Below are 22032 nucleotides of genomic sequence, written 5' to 3' on the forward strand. Positions count from 1 at the left end.
CAAGACTTGTGGGTGTCAAGTGAGGTGTCACAACTGGGGCCTGACTTCATAGTGGCCGAGATGAGAAGGTTCTGAGGAGGAAGAAACCCCGGGAGAGAGTGGCTCCCATGGAGGGAACTGCCGTGCACAGCTCCGGGGGAGGAGGTGGAGCAGCGGCCACCAGCCCTGACAGAAGGCAATGCAGGGCCCAGGGACCCAGAAAGGGCAGAGTGTGGCCTGGTGAGGCCACTGCCCCAAGGGCCACGCACTCCCTTGGCTGTGATCTTTGACAAAGTATGTTCCTTGGGTGGGGTTGGGGGGACTCCAAGCTGTGATGACTCAGGCCAGCTGGCAGGAGCGCGCATGGTGACCGGGATGGAGCAGGGTTCAGTGAAGCAACCCCATGGATGTAAGCGCAGGGCCCACCATGGCACACGCAAAGGAAGGGGAGGAGAAGGACCCGGTTGGCAACGAGGAGAAACCCGGCTCAAAGCAGGTTTGAGGGAGGAAGCAGAGAGGACAGTTCAGAGGACAGCTTTGCAACTGACCAGTTAGAAGGCAAAGCAGCCCAGGCCAGGCGCGGTGGCTCACGCCTGTAATCTCAACACTCTGGGAGGCCAAGGTGGGCTCGCTTGAGGTCAGGAGTTTGAGACCAACCTGGCCAAAATGCTGAAACCCCATCTCAACTAAAAATACAAAAAGTAAGGCCAGGCGCAGTGGCTCACGCCTGTAATCCCAGAACTTTGGAAGGTCGAGGCGGATGGATCGCTTGAGTCCAGGAGTTCCAGACCAGTCTGGCCAACATGGTGAAACCCCGACTCTACTAAAAATACAAAAATTAGGCAGGCCTGATGGCACACGCTTGTAATCCCAGCACTTGGGAGGCTGAGGCAGGAGAACTGCTTGAACGTGGGAGGCAGAGATTGCAGTCAGCCCAGATCGTGCCACTGCACTCCAGCCTGGGCGACAGAGCAAGACTCTGTCTTAAAAAAAAAAAAAAAAAAAAGCTGGGCGTCATGGGGCACACCTGTAGTCCCAGCTACTCGGGAGGCTGAGGCATGAGAATTACTTGAACCCTGGAGGCAGAGGTTGCAGTAGGCCCAGATCGTGCCAATGCACTCCAGCCTGGGGGACAGAACGAGACCCTGTCTCAAAAAAAAAAAGCCAGGCGCGGTGGCACATGCCTGTAATCCCAGCACTTTGGGAGCCTGAGGTGGGTGGATCGCCTGAGGTCAGGAGTTGGAGACCAACCTGACCAACATGGTGAAACCCCGTCTCTACTAAAAATACAAAATTAGCCGGGCGTGGTGGCATGCACCTGTAGTCCCAGCTACTCGGGAGACTGAGGTAGGAGAACTGCTTGAACCCGGGAGGCGGAGGTTGCAGTGAGCCAAGATTGCGCCACTGCACTCCAGCCTGGGTGACAGAATGACACTCCATCTCAAGAAAAAAAAAAAAAGCAGCACAGCTCGCAGGGGAGAGCCAGCACCGGAGCCTCCACGCCTGGACTTTACTCTCTGGCTGAAGGCCCCACTCTTGAGATGCAGCGCTCTCCACACTGTGGAAGTCCCTGCTTAAGGCTCCCTGACCGTCCCTGTACTTGCCGGCTCAGCCCACCAGGTGGCGCCTGCGCCATGCCTCGGCCCTGCTGGACTCCGGAGCCGCCACTTCCCTGCGGGGGCCTCCTAGTGTTCCCTTGGGCTCGGCCTGGACAGCCCAGCTGGTTCCCGGCGCCTGGCCCAGCCCCGCGAGTGATTCACAGACCTCACACCTGACGGTGGGGGAGGAAAGAGAGAGCAGCAGCCAACAGGCGGGTCCGGGCTCTCCCAGGGACGAGTGACTTCAGTCCAGATGTCCCCTGAACCCGTGGGGATTCCGCATCAGGACCGGGGCCCCCCACGTCCAGACCCCACGTTCCCGTCAGTGTGTCCCAAGGAGCACGGAGGGACCTCCACACTGCATTTCGTGGGGCGACCGCCCTTAACACCCGGACACACACGGAACCCCATACTACCCTAAAGTCTGAAAGGTGGACACACGTGGCGAGGTTTTAGAGGAATTTATACAAAAGTCCTGAAACCACAAGGTTCTTACCACCTGAAAACCAGCTCCGTTAACAGACAAATTAGACACTTGTGAGTTTGCTGGAATTTGCTTTAAAAATAACAAGGCTGGTCCAAGATCTTAGAAGAAAATTATATTCTTTTAAAGAAAATGAAAATATCCTCAAGGGAAAAACTTAATTTAAGTCAAATCCTGTCCTTTTGTCGTGGAGCCCCGTGCCCCGCGCGCAGACACAGGCTTTCCTGAAGCGCGGCCAGGGCGCCCCTCTCATCGCTCCTGAGCGAGACCCGGGGCTGGAGCCGCACGGGGATTTTCCCGAGCTAAGCAAGGGGGTTGGGGGGGCCCAAGCCAGGAGCCTTGGAAGAGGGAGCAGGGCGGAAACTGGGGCCGCAAACACCCATCAAAGTCCCCAGGACCAATTCCCACAGAGACCACGTGGCCACAGGCAATGCCCTTTGCAGGCCCCCTCCCCAACGGTGTCATTCTTTACCCCCTCCTGGGACCCCGCCTAAGCCAGGCACCCTTCCACCCACCAGCAGGCACTGTGCTAGGAGATGCAGGAACACCCAGTCCCCGCCAGCCCCGCCTTCCAGACCACGCCCTGCCTGGGAGCAAGCTTTGCGGGGGGAGGCGGGGGGGAGTGTCCCAGGCCCCCGAACAACGGAGAGCAGCTCCCACCCAGGAATGCAGCCGGGTCACCTCACACCCCTGGCTAGGGCAGGGGCCCTCTCCAGCCTGGTGACCCACGGCCTACCCTGAGGCTGCAGGGCGCAGGGGGCCTCCAAGTGGAAAGCTGGTGATGGGGTGGGTAGGAGGCAGGGCCCGCAGGGAAGTGACACGAGCAGGCACAGACGGTGAATAAATAGAAGCTTCCACGCGGGGGTCCGGCCCCTGCAGACAGCAGCTCGGTGGGAAAGTGGGATTGGGGGGAGCTCCCCTGACGCTGACCGGGGACACCCACGCGGGCCCTCCCTCCACACCCACACCCACCCCCACCCCGGCCCAGGGACGGGTTTTCCCCTGCTCAGAGCTCAGTGACGTGCACAGTGGGTGAGGGAAGAGGCCCAGGTTGGAGGCGCCGCAGGTGGCAACGACGACACAGCAGGTGGCCCGCCAGGGGGTAGCAACGGCGTCCCTCCTCCCCGCTCAGCTGCAGCCCGCAGTCCTAGGGAAGAACACAGCCCCCAGCCCCAGAGTCAGCAGACAAGCGCACATCAGAGGTCACCGGACTGGGGAGGGACGGAGGGAAGGGGCAGATCTGCAGGGTGCCGCATAACAACATAAAGACTCTTCTACCGGGCGCAGGGGCTCACACCTGTAATCCCAGAACTTTGGGAGGCTGAGGCGGCTGGATCATTGCTTCAGTCAAGAGTTCGAGACTAGCCCAGCCAACATGGTGAAACCCTGTCTCTACTGAAAATACAAACTTAGCCGGGCATAGTGGCACATGCCTATAATCCCAGCTACTTGGGAGGCTGAGGCTGGAGAATCGCTTGAACCCGGGAGGCAGAGGTTGCAGAGAGCCAAAAGCCTGCCATTGCATCCCAGCCTGGGTGACAACAGCGAAACTCCGTCTCAAAAAAAAAAAAACTCTTCCTCTGCCAGAGGGGGGATGGGAAGCCCGGCGTGGAGCACTGGGGACTGGAGCTGCCTCTCAGGTATCCAAGAGGAAGTCACTGGATGTAAGTGAGACTGCGGAAGAGGGCTGGGCAGTCAACGTGGGTGTCAGCATAAAAACCTGATGGTTTGGGTGTTTTTTGTTTATTCGTTTGTTGTTGTTTGAGACAGGGTCTCTCACTGTCGCCCAGGCTGGAATGCAGTGTCTGGATCCCGGCTCACTGCAGCCTCGACCTCCGGGGCTCAAGTGATCCTCCCACCTTAGCCTCCTGAGTAGCTGAGACCACTGGCGCACCCTGCCATGCCCTGTGAATTTTGTTTATTTTTTGTAGTGATGGGGTTTCATGTTGCTCAGGCTGGTCTAGAACTCCTGACCTCAAGTGATCCTTCACCTCGGCCTCCCAAAATGCTGGGATTACAGGCATGAGCCACCGTGCCTGGCCTGTTTTTGTTTATTAGACAGGGTCTCACTCTGCCACCCAGGCTGGAGTGCAGTGGTGCGGATCTCAGCTCACTGCAGCCTCAAACTCCTGGGCTCAAGCAGTCTTCCCACCTCAGCCTCCCAAGCAGCTAGGACTACAGACATGTGCCACCACGCCCGGCTAATTTTTTTTCCCTTGTATTTTGTAGAGATGGCGTCTTGCTATGCTGATCAGGCTAATGTTGAACCCCTGGCTTCATAACCATCCTCCCACCTCGGCCTCCCAAAATGCTGGGATTGTAGGCGCAAGCCACCGCACCCAACCAAACGTGATGGTTTTTGTTGTTGTTGTTGTTGTTGTTTTCTGAGACGGAGTCTCGCTCTGTCGCCCAGGCTGGAGTGCAGTGGCGCAATCTCGGCTCACTGCAAGCTCCGCCTCCTGGGTTCATGCCATTCTCCTGCCTCAGCCTCCTGAGTAGCTGGGACTACAGGCGCCCGCTACCACGCCTGGCTAATTTTTTGTATCTGTAGCAGAGACGGGGTTTCACAGTGTTAGCCAGGATAGTCTCGATCTCCTGACCTCGTGATCTGCCTGCCTCGGCCTCCCAAAGTGCTGGGATTACAGGCGTGAGCCACTGCGCCTGGCCACGTGATGGTTTTTAAAAACAAAACAGGAGACTACCTCTTCCAGGGAGTGAGGGCGAACAGCAGAACCTTCCATGAGGAGGTGGGAAGAGAAGAGGTCTGGGCAGAGGAGATTCAAGGAGAAACAAAAGTGAAGAAAACCAAAACCTGGCAGCCCCGAGGGCAAAGTGAAGCAAGTGCGTGGAGGAGGAAGCGGCCCTGTGCTCGAAGATGCTGCGGGGCCTGGAAGGAAGTGTCCACCAGTTCCCGCCACACAGGGGTCCCTGGAGCAGGGTGAAGGGATGAATGCCACCCCCGGGTGGTCTGAAGAGGCAATGGTGAGAGGACCTGGAGACACCAGGGGAAGCAGGGGGCTGGCTTCAAGTACCTTATCTCGCAGTTTTTACCTTTGCAGGCTCGGGGCTGGAATGCTGGCAGCTTTGACCCATTACCCAGAGCCCCTGACACCAATACCTGGCCCGCCCTGTGCAGGGAAGGGAGCTGGGCTGCTGCAGTGGCACCACATCACTCCTTTCCCTGGTCTCCTGTCTGTCCCACCACAGGCCACTGGCTGGGCCCTGCTACCAACCGCTGCACACTAGGCCAGGGAGGAGTGCGGCGTCCCGGAGGTATCAGTCCCCATCCAACAGCCTCACCGCAGCACAGCAACACCACCAGCTGCCTGCCCTGCTCTCTCAGCGTCAACCTTTTGCTGCGCTCGGTACTAGACAATCCCCAGAGGACCGCACAGTCCACAGGACGGCCCAGCAAGTGGAGGGACGCGGAGGTCCTGTTAGTGCTGGAGGGGAGCCCCGGTCCGTCTGCAGACCATCCCTGCTCCTTGTCCTCCCTCCTGGGTAGCCTGACACAATCGGTGCTCCCATGGGGCCACTTGCCTGCACCCAGGAGACCTTGTCACCCAAGGGATCCCTGACTGCTACTGCAGATTCCCCACTGCCACTTGCTCTGCTCTTGCTGGGGCGCAGTTGCCAGCAGCCTCCTGGTTCTCCCGCCCAGGCCTCCTCAGCCTCCCTTTGTGGCCACTTCGCCTGTGTGTGTCCTTAAGTGACGGTGCTCCCTGAGCTATCCTGACCCCCACTCCTTCTTTTCCAACTCATCCTGGAAGACCTCATTTGCTCCCTGGCTTCAGCTGCCGTCCCTGTGTCCATCATGGGACCCTTGCTTCCCGCCAGAACGGAGGAACAGAAATTGGATTTCTCCTCCCACCTTCAACAACGAGAGCAACAGGCTAAACAGATGACAGTGACTCTGAGACCCCGGACAACAGACCAGGGAGGCCCATCATCTCTCAGAGACGGGAAATCTGGCAAGTGTACCCCACAACACCCAACTGACCGCCTGGAGACTGCTCCGGCTGCCCAGGGAGCCCCGTGGTCTCCTTGAGTTGAGAATCAGGGGAGGCCAAGGCAACTGGAATTCCCAGGGCCAAGATTCAGAGAAGGCCTGGTGTGGTGGCTCAAGCCTGTAATCCCAGCACTTTGGGAGGCCAAGGTGGGTGGATCACTTGAAGTCAGGAGTTTGAAACCAGCCCAGCCAACATGGTGAAACCCTATCTCTACTAAAAACACAAAAACTAGCCGGGCGTGATGGTGGGTGCCTGTAGTCCCAGCTACTCAGGAGGCTGAGGCAGCAGAATTGCTTGAACCCAGGAGGTGGAGCTTGCAGTGACCTCAGATAGTGCCACTGCACTGCAGCCTGGACAACAGAGTGAGACCCGTCTCAAAAAAAAAAAAGATTCAGAGAAGAGAGCGCCACACGCCAGTGACCCCAAATTCCCACAGCTGTCGGCAGGGTCGCTGAACCCCCCACCCATTTACAGGTCGACTGGACATCTCCAGCTACCAAAACTGAGAGCATCTCATCCCCTCTTCCCCCCACCCTCACTCTGCTGGGGTTCTCATGAACACCTCCCAAGCCCCAACCCCCAACCCCCCACATCCAGACACTTGCCAAATCCAGTCCTTTCTATGGCCTAACCATCACTCAACTCAGCCCACTTCCCTGAACCTGGGCGCCCAACCCTGACTCCTCCAGCTGCTCAGGGAGCACCTGCCTTCACTCCCTCCCCCAGTTCACGCTCTGCAGGGCAGGAAAAGGACAGGTAGAATGGGGTAGACGCCATAAAATAGGTGAGGCCGGCACGGTGGCTCACGTTGTAGTCCCAGCACTTTGGGAGGCCAAGGCAGGTGGATCACTTGAGCCCAGGAGTTCAAGACCAGCCTGGGTAACATGATGAAACCCCATTTCTACTAAAATTAACAAAATTAGCTGAATGTGGTGGCGCAAGCCTATGGTGATAGCTACTCAGGAGATTGAGGTAAGAAGATAGCTTGAGCCAGGAGGTTGAGGCTCTAGTGAGCTATGATCGTGCCATTGCACTCCAGTCTGAGCAACAGAGTGAGATCTTGTCTCTAATAAATAAAAATTTAAAAAAAAAATTTTGTTTGAGACAGAGTCTCACTCTTGTTGCCCAGGCTGGAGTGCAATGGCATGATCTCGGCTCACTGCAACCTCTGCCTCCCAGGTTCAAGCGATTCTCCTACCTCAGCCTCCTGAGTAGCTGGGACTACAGGTGCCCGCCACCACGCCTGGCTAATTTTTGTATTTTTAGTAGAGACGGGGTTTCACCATGTTGTCCAGGCTGGTCTCGAACTCCTGACCTCAGGTGATCCACCCGCCTCAGCCTCCCAAAGTGCTGGGATTACAGGCGTGAACCACCGAGCCCGGCAAAACTAAAATTTTGATAAGGAGAGCCCACAGAACACCTGGAGAGGAGAGCCCTGTGGGAGGAGGCCCGCCCCAGTTGCCAGACTCCTGGGGGCCCAGGCTCACCTCACAGTGGTAACATGCCACGTGGTAGTCTCTGTCCATGGACACCACACGGATGGTTGTCTCGCAGCCCTGGAGGAAGAGAAGTTCACACACGATGAGTATGCGGGGACTGGAGGCAAACTGCATGAATGTACACTCCCACACACCACGCTCCTGTCCCGGCAGAGGCCCACGCCCGCCCGGGGGAGCACTGCCACGCTGCTTCCATGGGGCAGGACAGGCTCCAGCAGGTGTACATACACAGACACATGCGGGCCTTAGGCGTCCTCCACGGCCACAGCCCACAGCATGCACAAAGGCCCACAAGAGTGTCACGTGGGTGTCAATGGATGTGGACATTATTTTCACCTCATTGATTCCTTTATTTTTTTTATTTTTATTTTTTTTAGAGACAGGGTCTCTCTCTCTTGCCCAGGCTGGAGTGCAGTAGTGCAATCACGGCTCACTGCAGCCTCAAACTCCTGGGCTCAAGCAATCCTCCTGCCTTAGCCTCCCAAGTAGCTGGGACTACAGGCATGCACAACCACACCCAGCTAATTTTTTATTTTTTTTGTAGAGATGTGGTCTCACTAGGCGGCCCAGGCTGGTCTCAAACTCCTGGCTTCAAGCAATCATCCCACCTCGGCCTCCCAAAGTGCTGGGATTACAGGTGTGGGCCCCTGTGCCTGGCCTGTTTTCACTTCCTTGGAGTCTCGAAAGGGCACTGCCAGTTCTGCTTCACCAGGCACACCAGCCTGGGACAGAGCCAGCACTGTGGGAAGACCCCAGGCCAGGAGAGCTGCAGCACCCACCGGTGGCTCCGCACAGACCATGTCCATCTCTCATCTGCTCCCCCGGCACCCCCACCTCAGCCTGCAGAGCTGAGAAGACCCAGGGAACAGCCCTTCCATCAGTGGAGAATGGAGCGGAGGCTGGCAGTGGGGCAGCCGAGCAGCAGGGGCCACCACTTCCCTCGACCTCATGCCAGGGGACAGCTGTACCCCACGTGCACAAGCACAACACACATCCCTCAGCCCTGAAGGATGTGCAGAGAAGCACCTGCTTATCCCTCCCACTGTGGCCCAAGACCTGGGCTAGACCCAGGCTGGACATGGAAGCAGCCGGCTGGGCCAGGCACCTGATCATCTCTGGGTGAGTGGCTCCTACCTGTGCAGGGAGGATAGGACGGGCACAGGAGGCGCATTTTGGTGCAAAAACCCTAGAGAAATAAAGGAAACCAGAAGTGATCAGCTGAGTGACCAGAGGCCAAGGGCACAAGCACAGGTGCACCCACAGGAACCCCCTGACGTGGTCCAAGCATCAGGCCCTCTCTCCCTGTGTGCACACCTCGGGGCAGACAGGGAACAGCTTCTACCATGCCTTCCTGTACTGGCCTCTTTTTTTTTTTTTTATAGAAATGGGGTCTCACTATGTTGCCCAGGCTGGTCTCCAACTCCTGGGTTCAAGCGATCCACCACCACGCCCGGCCCTGGCCTCTTATCTGACTGCTCATTTCATCTCCACCCAATCACCTCCTCCAGGATGGCTTCAGGTTCTGCTCTGCCATCCGCCCCCATGTTTCCTGTAAGTTCCCTTCTCCTTAATGTCCAGGTCTGGGACACCACTAGCTAGGACCACTGTGAGACCTGGCTTCACCCTGAGTACCAGGGACCTCTGCCCAGGACTCCAATCCCACGGAAGGCCCTGCTCAGAACCACAGCTCCCAGGAATAAACCTGGAGTCACGGTAGGAGGAAACAGATGGGGGATCAGACAGGCAGGAGAAGGGGGCTGCAGAGATCCCAAGCCCCTGCCCCAGCCAGAAGAGGCCTGGCCTGGCAGGGGATGGAGGGGAGGAGGGGGAGAGATGGTGGGTACTGCAGCCAGGAGGGTCCCCTGTGCCAGGAGTAGAGAAGCACACAGGCCACGATAGGGAGAGAAGAGGCAAAAGACAGCTGGTGGCCGGACCACCAGGAGAGGGGATGCAGGCAGAGACACATGCCTGCCCCAAGCCCGGGTGCACAAAGGGAGGCGGAAGGCAAAAGGCCAAGAACAAAGGGCAGTCAGTCCGGCAGGAAAAAAATGCTTCCAGAGGAGCCAGGGAGGACGGCCAGAGTCCCGCCTGCTCCACAGTGCCAGCAACTCACGTGTGATAGTCTCGCACGCAGTAGATGTTGTTCTCCACGTCCACGGTGAAGGGAACCCCGTCCAGGCACTCATTGCACACAGAGCACCGGAAGCAGCCTGGGTGGTAGGACTTGCCCAGGGCCTGCAGGATCTGCGGGTGGGGTGCACTGAGGGGTCAGCGCGGGCACGAGGCTCAGCACCGCCCCGGGAGAGGCTCTGGCTCTGAACCCCTGCAGGTCTGGAGCAGGGGAGAGGGTAGGGTCCTCAGACTCCACCCACATCAGAGGGGCTCCAGGAGGCTGGGGCAGGGGCTCACCATTTCCATGATGAGATGTCCACACACGCTGCACTTGTCGGCGGTCTGCTGGAACCCAGAGTACTGGGAGGGGACACAGGATCCAGGACATTGTGTGACAAAGGGGCACTCGTGGCCCAGCTAGCACCTGCCTCCTGGCCTCAGGTCTCGAGTCAGAATGAGGGTCCCTGCCCCACCTCCCACCCCTGGCACTGCCGGGGCACAGCTTGGACTCACCAGGAAGTCCTCCTGGCAGTACACTTTCTCACCCACATTGTAGAACGCCTTCCCACGGAGTCGTCTCCCTGCAAGGGTGAGGGTTGAGAGGGGTCCCTGGAACGCTGGGGACCAGGGATGGAGCCGTGCTTCCAGCTGTCAGCACCCTCCTCCAACAGATGAGACACTGGGTTATGGGTGGTTTTCTAAATATCCTTTTAATATTATGTTGCTATTGTTATAATAACAAAATTTCAGAAAAAAATCAAACAGAACATTGTCGGTAGAATTATTGCAAAAGGTTGCCAAAGCAAATATATAAATAAATATTTTGCTAATGTAAATACATGTGTTGGTTAATAAACACATTCACTTTAAGATCAGTTGAATTCACAGCAAATTTTCGAGAATTAATCTTTTTTTTTTTTTTTTTTTTTTTTTTTCAGACAGAGTCTCACTGTGTCGCCCAGGCTGGAGTGCAGTGGCGTGATCTCGGCTCACTGCAACCTCCAACTCCTGGGTTCAAGCGATTCTCCTGCCTCACCCTCCCAAGCAGCTGGGACTACAGGTGCCCGGCTAATTTCTGTATTTTTAGTGGAGACGGGGCTTCACTATGTTGGCCAGGCTGGTAGTTTTTTTTTTTTAAGACAGGGTCTTGCTCTGTCACCTAGGCTGGAGTGCAATGGCACAATCATGGCTCACTGCAGCCTCAACCTCCCAAGCTCAAGCGATCCTCCCAGAGGAGGCTGAGGCAGGAGGATCACTTGAGCCCAGGAGTTCAAGACCAGCCTGGGCAACATAGCAAGACCCTGTCTCTAGGAAAAAAAAAAAAAATTAGCCAGTCGTGGTGGTACGTGTCTGTAGTCCCACTACTCATTGTGGGGCTGAGGCAGGAGGATCGCTCGGGCCCAGGAGGTCAAGGCTGCAGTGAGCCATGACTGGGCCACTGCACTTCAGCCTGGATGAAGACGTAAGACCCTGCTTCTTAAAAAAAAAAAAAAAAAAAAAGACATTGAACAAAAGATCAGCCATTAAAGAGTATGCACTGTAGGAATGCATTTACATGAAGTTCTAGAATGGACAAAACTCTTCTACAGTGGTAAAAATCAGAATACCAGTTGGGCAAATGTGATGGGGGACATACAGGGATCAACTGAAAAAGGACAAGATAGGGCCAGGCGCAGTGGCTCACACCTGTAATCCCAGCACTTTGGGAGGCCGAGGCAGATGGATCACGAGATCAGGAGATCGAGACCATACTGGCTAACACGGTGAAACCCCATCTCTACTAAAAATACAAAAAATTAGCCGGGCGTGGTGTTGTGCGCCTGTAGTCCCAGCTACTCAGGAGGCTGAGGAAGGAGAATCGCTTGAAACTGGGACACGGAGGTGGCAGTAAGCCAAGATCTCACCACTGCACTCCAGCCTGGGGCACAGAGCGAGACTCTGTCTCAAAAAAAAAAGCGGGGGGGGGAGGCACAAGATAGAAGTTTCTAGGGTATTTTACCGGGCGAGGTGACTTACACCTGTAATCCCAACACTGTGGGAGGCCAAGGCAGGCAGATCACGAAGTCAGGAGGTCGAGACCATCCTGGCCAACACGGTGAAATCCCGTCTCACTAAAAAAATACAAAAATTAGCTGGGAGTGGTGGCGCATGCCTGTAATCCCAGCTACTCAGGAGGCTGAAGCGAAGAATCGCTTGCACCAGGGAGACAGAGGTTGCAGTGAGCTGAGATCACACCACTACACTCCAGTCTGGCAACAGAGCGAGACTGTCTCAAAAAAAAAAAAATTAAAATTAAAAAATGTGGAAATACATAAAAGATGTCTGATTAAAGCAAGGTCTGGAAGAACAGTGGGCAAACCAAGAGTGGATATTTATTAGGGTGGTTGGATTATAGTTCCTTTTTTTCTTTTTATAACTTTGTCTAGGTTAAACTATACCACTTATAGTTTATGTTGGGTGTAAAATTGTGATCAAAAATAAATCGTAGGCCAGGCACGGTGGCTCACAACTGTACTCCCAGCACTTTGAGAGGCCGAGGCATGTGGATCACTTGAGCTCAAGAGTTTGAGACCAGCCTGGCCAACATGGTAAAACCCCATCTCTACCTAAAAATACAAAGAAAAAAAAAAAACTAGCTGAGCGTGGTGGCATGTGTGCCTGTAATCCCAGCTACTTGGGAGGCTGAGGCAGGAGAATCTCTTGAAACCGGAGGCAGAGGCTGCAGTGAGCCGAGATCACTCCACTGCACTCCAGCCTGGGCAACAGATTAAGACTCTGTCTCAGCAACAACAACAAAAATAGATTGCAGGAAAAAGAAATATTAGTCATATGTCCAAACAGGCAGAAGGTCCTTCATGGGCTTCTGACGCTGCTCCCAGGCAGCTGGGTGACATTAGTGCCCTGCGTGGCACAGAGGCTCCACAGCTGACGACCAGGAGGCAGCCCTGTCCTACAGCCAGCAAAAGGCTCCTCAGGGGCCCCATGCCTCCTCCGCAGACAGAGTCCTCCACAGCCCAGCCTGGGCCAGAGCCGAGTGGTCCATCTGCCTGGACTCAGGTGCAAGGGGGTTTGAGGGGAATGGGGATGATGTGGAAGGTCCCCTTCACAGAGCTACCCAGGGCACGGGTTACCTACCACATGAGTCGCAGGTGAAGCAGTCGGTGTGATAAAGACTCCCCATTGCCTGGCACGCCTGCTGGGCTCCGTAGATGCCAAGCCCACACTTGATGCAAATGCCTAGGAGAGGCAGGAGAGAGCAGGGGTTAGCGCCACAGCCTATGCCACACCGACGGACTCCCCGTCTTGACATCGCCCACCTGCTTGTCCTTGGGGATGCTAACTTTCCTAGGCCAACATCACTTGATTACTGATGACCGACATGGGCACCATCAGGGTAGCCACGACCCAGGGATTGCTGCTGCTGCTCTCTGAGGATTCAAGGGCTTGGCCGAGCACCCAGTGCAGAGTCGGAGCTAATCAAAGCTGTCCATCACAACTGTTCTGATAGATTCTTTTGGTTTTTGATTTATAAATAGGGACAGAGTCTCACTATGTTGCCCAGGCTGGTTTCAAACTCCTGTGTTAAAGCAATCCTCCCGCTTTGGCCTCCCAAAGTGCTGGCATTACAGGCATGAGCCACTGCACCTGACCGCTTTTAGGTTTTTTTTGAGACGGAGACAGGATCTCGCTCTGTCCCACAGGCTGGAGTGCAGTGGTGCAATCACAGCTCACTGCAGCCTCGACCTCCTAGGTTCAAGCGATCCTCCAGCCTCAGCCTCCCAAGTAGCTAGGACTTCTGGCACATGCCATCACACATGGCTAATTTTTTCTTTTGTAGAGACAGGGTATTGCTATGTTGCCCAGTTGCCCAGGGTGCGCTCAAGCAATTCCTGAGCTCAAGCAATCCTCCTGCCTGGGCTTCCCAAAGTGCTGCAATTACAGGAGTGAGTCACCACACCCAGCCTATCATGGTATCTTTATACCGAGACAGTTGTTTTAAGCCCTTTCATCCATGGCCTGCTCTTGGACTGAGGGAAAATCCTTCATGCTGTTTGTGAATCAAATCCTGTTCTTCAACATGTTTTGTGACCCAGACAAAAAGAAGGAAGACGACACGGGCACTCCGGGGCAGTCACCACCCCTCTGCAGCCACTCTGTCCTCTTCTGTACCCACTCTGTTATCCTCTGTACCCACTCTGTCCTCCTCTGTATGCCAGGGTCCACTTATTCTCTTGGTCAGTCAGCACACAGATAAGTCACATGCCCCTAAGGTCAGGCACCACTCAGTCTGCAATGCACCCAGGTCCCCACTCTCAAGAAGCTTGCATCGAGTGGAAGGGGGCAGAGAACAGCAGTCAAATAACGTCAGGCAGAGACAAGTGCTACAGCGTTGGATGCAGGATTTTTTTTTTTTTTTTTAAGATAAGAGTCGCTTTGTCACCCAGGCTGGAGTGCAGTGGCGCGATCTTGACTCACCGCAACCTCCACCTCCCAGGTTCAAGCGATTCTCCTGCCTCAGCCTCCCGAGTAGCTGGGATTACAGGCATGTGCCACCACACCTGGCTGATTTTTTGTATTTTTAGTAGAGACAGGGTTTCACCATGTTGGTCAGGCTGGTCGTGGACTCCTGACCTCCGGTGATTCACCCACCTTGGCCTCCCAAAGCACTGGGATTACAGGCGTGAGCTACTGCTCCCGGCCTTTTTTTTTTTTTTTTTTTTTTTTTTTAAGAGAGTCTCGCTCTGTTGCCCAGGCTGGAGTGCAACAGTGTAATCATAGCTCACTGCAGCCTTGACATCCTGGGCTCAAGCAATCCTCCCACCTCGGCCTCCCAAGAAGCTGGGACCACAGGCAAGTACTGCTATGCCTGGCCAAGGATGTGTGATTTTTAAACTGGGTATTCACAGAAGCCTCACTCACAAGGTGATATTTGAGCAAAGGCCTGAAGGAAATAAGGAAGGGGGCTGGGTGCAGTGGCTCACGCCTGTAATCCCAGCACTTTGGGAGGCCAAAGCGGGAGGATCACTTGAGCCCAAGAGTTCCACACTAGCCTGGGCAACATAGCGAGACTCTCATCTCTACAAAAAGTTTTTAGACTATCCAGCCATGGTGGTGTGCACCTGTGGTCCCAGTTACTCAGGAGTCTGAGGCAGGAGGATCGCTTAAGCCTGGGAGTTTGAGGCTGCAGGAGCTATGATCATGTCACTGCACTCCAGCCTGGGTAACAGAGTGAAATGTCTCCAAAAAAAGAAGAGGCCAGGCGCAATGGCTCACGCCTGTAATCCCAGCACTTTGGGAGGCCGAGGCGGGTGGATCAGGAGGTCATGAGTTCAAGACCAGCCTGGCCAAGATAGTGAAACCCCGTCTCTACTAAAAATACAAAAATTAGTCGGGCGAGGTGGCAGGCACCTGTAATCCCAGCTACTCGGGAGGCTGAGGCAGCAGAATCACTTGAACCTGGGGGGCGGAGGTTGCAGTGAGCCGAGATCGCGCCACTGCACTCCAGCCCTGGCTGACAGAGTAAGACTCCGTCTCAAAAAAAAAAAAAAAAAAAAAAAAAGGAAGAAGAAAGACATGAGGGTCGCTGCTGTGCAGGTGCCTACGATCAGTGGATGGAATCAGGGACCACACCTGTGTACTCAGCATGCAGCGGGGAAGGTGGAAAGGAGAGGGTTGACCAGCAACGCCAGGGCCAAGCCTGGCTCTAGCCTCAGGGCACTCCCTGGCCAGCCCTCCTGGAAACCCAGACAGTAGGCAAGTAGCCCACACATCTCGTGTCCCCTTTACAGGGTCACCCAGGGCCTCCCATGCCACACAGGGCACGAAGATGGCCTCCACCTGCCCTCTGGACCGTAAATCTTCTGCCAGCTCCAGGCCATGCTGCCCTCCGCCGACCTTCTTGCTTTCTCCTTTCATCTCTCTCCTTAAATAACCTCCTCTCCCTCCTCCACCAGCTGCCCCATTCCCCGCCTTCCCTCAGTCAACAAAGAGAGCATGGCCCACACTTGGTTATCTCCTAGCCGTCCCCATCTATGGACTTTCCATTCTGATCTTGCTAGCAGTTGGCCCACCCCCTCCTCTCTGGTGTCCAGGATGCAGCCTGCACCCAGCTTTCTGGGTCTTCATCTCCCTTCCTGCTTTCCTGGGTACCTCCTGCTCTACCCAGGGCCTCCCATGCCTCACTCCCACTGAGCAGAGAGAAGGCCAGTTCAGATGCCTTCAGAACCAGGCAGGGGCCGGGCACGGTGGCTCACACCTGTAATCCCAACACTTTGGGAGGCCGAGGAGGGTCGATCACTTGAGGCCAGGAGTTGGAGGCCAGCCTGGCCAACATGGTGAAACCTCATCTCTACTAAAAATATAAAAATTAGCCAGGCGTGGTGGTGCACACTGTAATCCCAGTTGCTTGGGAGGCTGAGGTGGGAGAATCGCTTGCATCTGGGAGGCAGAGGTTGCAGTGAGCTGAGATCACACCACTGCACTCCAGCCTGGGTGACAGAGCAAGACTCCGTCTCAAAAAAAAAAGCAGGCAGGGACCGGGCTTGGTGGCTCATGCCTGTAATCTCAGCACTTTGGGAGTCTGAGACAGGAGGATCACTTGAGGCCAGGAGTTTCAGGCTGCAGTGAGCTGTGATCGCACTACTGCACTCCAGCCTGGGCAACAGAGCTAGATCCTGTCTCTAAAAAAAAAAAAATTAAAAATAAAAAGAAACAAAGGGAAGGGGCCAACGAAAAGAGGAGAACTGAAGGTGCAGGAGGTGGAGGTTGGTGATGGAAGGACCCTTGTCCTCTCAGACGGCAGGAGAGTCAGACCCACATGGACTAGAGCACCTACAGGGGAGGGGCAGGATGGTGGTGGAGACAGACTGCAACTGCTGACCTCAACATTCCAAGCGAAGTCAGAAGCAAAGGTAGGGTTCCCAGGAGGGAGGAAGGTTGTTGAGAGAATAAGAGAGGAAACTGACAAAGGCGGCCAGGCGCGGTGGCTCACGCCTGTAATCCCAGCACTTTGGGAGGCCAAAGTGGGCGGATCACGAGGTCAGGAGATCGAGACCATCCTGGTTAACACAGTGAAACCCTGTCTCTACCAAAAATACAAAATATTAGCCGGGTGTGGTGGCATGCACCTGTAATCCCAGCTACTTGGAAGGCTCAGCCAGGAGAATCGCTTGAACCTGGGAGGCGGAGGTTGCGGTGAGCTGAGATCTCATCATTGAACTCTACCCTGAGCAACAAGAGCAAAACTCTGTCTCAAAAAAACAAACAAACAAACTGACAAAGGCTTAGGGTGTCGTCAGTGGTGCCAGGAAGACCTGCGTGGTGAGGATGACAAACCTCCCACTGTCCTGAGGGCTTCCTCAGAGCCCTTCCCAGCCTGGTATAGTGGCCACAGAGGGGGTCAAAGCATGGGCTCAGAGTCGGGGTTCTGCTGGGCAGACGGCGATTACAGGAATAAGAGGAACTGCTGAGAAGCAGACTGGGGTTACCACTAAGGACTGCTGGAGTGAAGGGAAAACAGGGCGTGGCCCTGGGAGTGGGTGGCTGAAGAGAAGGCAAGGAGGTCACCAAAGCTGAAGAGGTTCCGAAAGCCCGAGGCTGTTGGCTAGCTAATGGCAGCGGAACTTGGGGAGGGGAGAGGGGAAAGTTCCAAAGACATCAGTGAATGGCAGAGAGCAACCAAGAGGTCAGCTGGTACCAGGGCCAAGGATAGGAAGGGATGAGGGGTTGGACAGAGAAAAAAAAAAGCTATGGCCAGGCGTAGTGGCTCCCGCCTGTAATCCCAACACTGGGAAGCCAAAGAGGGAGGATCGCCTGAATCCAGAAGTTCAAGACCAGCCTGGACAGCAAAGCAAGATCTCAGCTCTACAAAACATAAAAAAATTTAGCCGAGCATGGTGATGCACACCTGTGGTCTCAGCTACTCAGGAGGCTGAAGCAGGAAGACTGCTTAAGCCCAGGAGTTCAAGGCTGCAATGAGCGCTGATCTCACCACTGCACTCCAGCCTAGGTGACAGGGTGATACCCTGCCTCTAAAAAAAAAAAAAAAAAATTAATTTAAAACAAAAAAGCCACACTCTGAGGATGAGGTTTATCAGAGATCACTCGAGCTTATGCTACCTGCAGACTTCCTTTTGTAAAATGCTGTATTATTCTGGTTGAACTCTACAAAACTGCCACTTTTGTAGCTCAATAAAGTCAAATATCATCAGAACCATATAGTTCAAACAAATAGTTGCCCATATTTTTTAAAATCAGGAAAGTGGGCGGGGCATGGTGGTTCATGCCTGTAATCCCAGCACTTTGAGAGGCTGAGGCAGGTGGATCACCTGAGGTCAGAAACTCGAGACAAGCCTGGCCAACATGGTGAAACCTCATCTCTACTAAAAATACAAAAATTAGCCAGGCATGGAGGTACGCACCTGTAATCCCAGCTACTGGGGAGGCTGAGCCAGCAGAAACACTTGAACCCGGAGGTGGAGGCTGCAGTGAGCTGAGATCGCACCACTGCACTCCAGCCTGGGCGACAGAGCGAGACTGGGTCTCAAAAAAGTTTAAAAAAATAAAGTAAACAAAATCAGGAAAGTGTTACTAAACCTCAATTTCTAGCTTTTCTTGAAAACAAAATAAAAAAGGTCTATCATCACTCCTCTAACACTCTCACGGCGCTACAACAGCCCGATCAGAGCAGCTTTTTTTATTAAAAAAAAAAAAAAAAAAGAAAAAGAAAAGAAAAGACAGGATCTCATTCTGTCATCCAGGCCAGAGTGCAGTGGCACGATCATAGCTCATTGCAGCCTGGAACTCCTGGGTTCAAGTGCTCCTCCCACCTCAGCCTCCCAAGTAGCTGAGAACACAGGTGAGTGCCACCATGCCCAGCTGATTTTTAAAACTTTTTATAGAGACAAGGTCTCATTATGTTGCCCACACTGGTCTCAAACTACTGAGCTCAAGTAATCCTCCCACCTCAGCCTCCCAAAGTGCTGGGATTACAGGTGTGAGCCACCGCACCCAGCCTAGAAGCTCCTCCTTAAAAAAAAAATGTGCTACCACACCCTACCGTCTTGTACCATCTCCACATTACCTGCCCAGGACCTCAGCCATCCCTATATCATATAAAGATTCAGGGGTGTCTACAGAACACCCCCCTCCCCCGGGATCTGCAGTACACAGGGGCTGGGAAATGGGCACTCTCCCCTGCAGAGGGCACTGGAAAGCGTGCCCTTCAAAAGTCAGCCCCAGCCTCTCTTCCTGGCACCTGCCTGGCACGGGAGATGACAGTTCCTGGCACATCTCCCTGCTCCCAGGCCATCCAACAGGCGCCACGAGACCTGCCCAGGCACAGAGTCTCACGATGACCTCACAGATGGGAGGCGCTCTCCATCCCAAAGCAGGCGCACCTCCTCTTAGCCCACATATGCCCTCGACCACCTGAGCCCTCTGGCCTGCAACCCCTGGGGGAAGAGCGGGGCAATCTCTCATCCCGCCTGGCCTCCTCTGCTCATTCTTCCCTCTCTCTGGAATGCCCCCACCTGGCCCCTCACTGACAGCCTCCTCACCCCTCAAGATCCAGTTCAGGGCCGGGCACGGTGGCTCACGCCTGTAATCCCAACATTTTGGGAGGCTGAGGCAGGCAGATCATGAGGTCAGGAGATTGAGACCATCCTGACCAACATGGTGAAACCCCGTCTCTACTAAAAATACAAAAATTAGCTGGGCGTGGTGGTGCATGCCTGTAATCCCAGCTACTGCGGAGGCTGAGGCAAGAGAATCGCTTGAACTAGGGAGTCGGAGGTTGCAGTGAGCCAAGATCACGCCACTGCACTCCAGCCTGGAGACAGAGCGAGATTCCGTTTCAAAAAAAAAAAAAGATCCAGTTCAGGGCAGCCGTGAGCTGCTGACACCATCGAACGCTCAAAGACACAAACCCCAGGACGGCCACGGTCCCAGGCATGGTGACCATCCATCCACCAAAGCCAGGTGCTTAATACAGAAGGCGGGTTAGGAAGTTCTCTCCCCAGGCCCCATAGTATACCTCGGCCCCGCTCACAATCTCACCCGAAGAGCTGTTCCAAGAACTAGAGATCAGGGGGCCAGGGCCACACTGGGAAGTGGAGGCTGTCAGGCTGCTGGGCTTTGCAGATGCACCTGCAGCAGGATTCCTTTAGGAAACATCCTATGTCCACAGCGCAGTCTGGGCGAGGGCAGCCCCGTGTGACTGGCACGGTTCCCCTCTCCCGCAAAGTGGGCTTTTCTTCCCTCACAGTCTCCCTCTCCAGCTGCTACCATCACCAAAGCCTGGGTCAGGCGGTATCCGGTGGTACCTGGGCCACTCCACCTCCCGGTTGCTGTCCACACCCATACCGTGGCGGGGCAGACGGGGAAGCACCCCTTTCTGCTCATCACAAAGCATGAAAGGATCAGATAGGACGAGAGCGCCAAATGTAAAGACGAAAAGATCAGGCCGAGCGCACTGGTTCAAGCCTGTAATCACAGCACCTTGGGAGGCCGAGGAGGGCGGATCGCTTGAGCCCAGGAGTTTAAGACCAGCCTGGGCAACATAGGGAGACTCTGTCTCTACAAAAAAAAGGAAGAAAGAAGAAGAAGAAAAAGAAAAAAAAAAAAAAAAAAAAAAAAAAAAAAAAAAAAAAAAAAAAAAAAAAAAAAAAAAAAAAAAAAAAAAAAAAAAAAAAAAAAAAAAAAAAAAAAAAAAAAAAAAAGAAGAAGAAAGAGAAGAAGAAGAAAAGAAAAGAAGAAGGAAAGAAGAAAAGAAGAAAAGAAAAGAAGAAAAGAAGAAAAGGAAGGAAGAAAGAAGAAAGAAGAAAGAAGAAGAAGAAGAAAAGCTGGGCATGGTGGTGTGCACCTGTAGTCCCAGCTTCTAGGGAGGCTGAGGCTGAGGCGAGAGGATCGCTTGAGCCTGAGAGGCGAAGGCTACAGTGAGCCGAGATCGCGCCAGTGCACTCTAGTCTGGGCGACAAACAAAACAAAACAAAACAAAACAAACAAACAAAGAAAAAAGAAAAAAAAGAAGAAGAAAGAAGAAAAAATTATCAGAAAATGGCTCAGTGTGCCCATAAACCTGACTTGCCTGTTAAGTTAGGAACCGCGCATCAACTCACTCGGCCAGAACCCCTCGTGTGTGTCGGGGAACCCAGAGGCAGGGGTGAAGCCGCTGCTGGGGATCCAGGCGCACTCACCCTCTGCGCTCCCCAGTCCCCGGGGGATGCACCTTCCTCGTCCCAGCCCCCTGCACTGCTGCACCCCCAGCCAGCCCCGTGCTCCCCTCCGCTGATCCGGCCGCCTACCCGAGGCCGTCTCGGAACCCCGGACCCCAGCCATGCGCGCAGGGAACTGCCGGGCCGAGCTCGCTCACCGAAGTAGTCCCGCGCCGTGCGCGCCTCGAGCGCCCGCTCCAGCTCCCGGGTGAGCGCCTCCAGCCGCCGCTCGGCCGCGCTTGGGCCGCCCTCCCGGCCCGGGGGCAGCGGGAGTGCAGGCAGCGGGAAGGGGGCCGGCCCCGCAGGCTCCGGGGAGCGAGCGGGCGCGGGGCAGGCGCCGGGCGGGAGGAGGTCAGCGTAGGCGCCGGCCGAGCCCCGGGAGCCGAGGCTGGACACGCTGGAGCGGGCGCTGCCCACCGACGGCGGCCCGGGGCCGGGACGCAGGTCCGAGCGGCCGGAGCGCGGGCTGCCGTGGCGCTGGTCGTAGCCCAGGCTGATGCCGCTGGAGCGGGCGCTGCCGCCGCCGCCGCCGTCGGACCCCGCCAGGCTGGCCCGTGGGCTGCCCGCAGGCTGCGCGCTGAGCTCCGGGACCGCCGCGCGCCGGGGACCCCGCTCCCCGCGGCTCAGTCCGTCCGCCCCGGCCTCGGGGCCGCCGCCGCCCTTCCCTCTGCGGCCCAGGGCGGGCGCCGCCTCGTCTCCAGGCCCAGGCCGCGGCCCCCGCCGACCCCGACCCGGAGAGCCGCACCCGGGCTCCAGCTCCCGCAGGGCCAGCCCGGCCAGGAGCAGGGCCGCCTCGTCCGCGCCCGCCCGGGAGCGCTGCATGGCCCGGCCCGCCGGCCCTGGCGCGTCACCTCCGCCTCCGCTTCCCGCCGCCGCTCCGGCCGGACCGCCGCATCGCCCGCCCGAAGCCCGGAGCCCGCCCCGGGACCCCTGGGCGCGGGGCGGGGCGGGGCCGGCGCCGGGCCGGGGTCGTTCCGGCGGCCACACGCGGGCCGGGGGACGCGGCGCCCTGCTCGGCGGCGCGCGCGGCGGAGGAATGTAAGCTCCCAGGCGCCGGACCGCGCCCCCTCCTCGCCGCGGCCTCGCGCGGGGCGGAGGGACTCCTTTGCGGGGGCAGGAATGCGAGGAAGGAGACGG

General features: G+C 55.9%; 1 protein-coding gene across 2 annotated transcripts; it reads right to left on the reverse strand.

Annotated features, from left to right (window-relative positions):
• Window positions 1–2154: 2154 nt before the first annotated feature.
• Window positions 2155–21787, reverse strand: WTIP (WT1 interacting protein). 2 transcript variants are annotated; one of them, XM_030820212.1, is made up of 8 exons: window positions 21054–21787; window positions 12818–12919; window positions 10196–10263; window positions 9980–10042; window positions 9684–9814; window positions 8705–8756; window positions 7559–7627; window positions 2155–3208 (listed from the first exon to the last, which is right to left on the reverse strand). In XM_030820212.1, exons 1-8 carry the CDS (start codon window positions 21715–21717, stop codon window positions 3068–3070), a joined length of 1290 nt encoding a protein of 429 aa, XP_030676072.1. In that variant the 5' UTR covers window positions 21718–21787; the 3' UTR covers window positions 2155–3067. The 2 variants fall into 2 exon arrangements, with proteins under 2 accessions (XP_030676072.1, XP_030676073.1); XM_030820213.1 differs by lacking the exon at window positions 9980–10042.
• Between the last annotated feature and the right edge of the window lie 245 nt (window positions 21788–22032).

This window comes from Nomascus leucogenys, chromosome 10 (genome assembly GCF_006542625.1).
Source record: "Nomascus leucogenys isolate Asia chromosome 10, Asia_NLE_v1, whole genome shotgun sequence".
NCBI lineage: Eukaryota > Metazoa > Chordata > Mammalia > Primates > Hylobatidae > Nomascus > Nomascus leucogenys.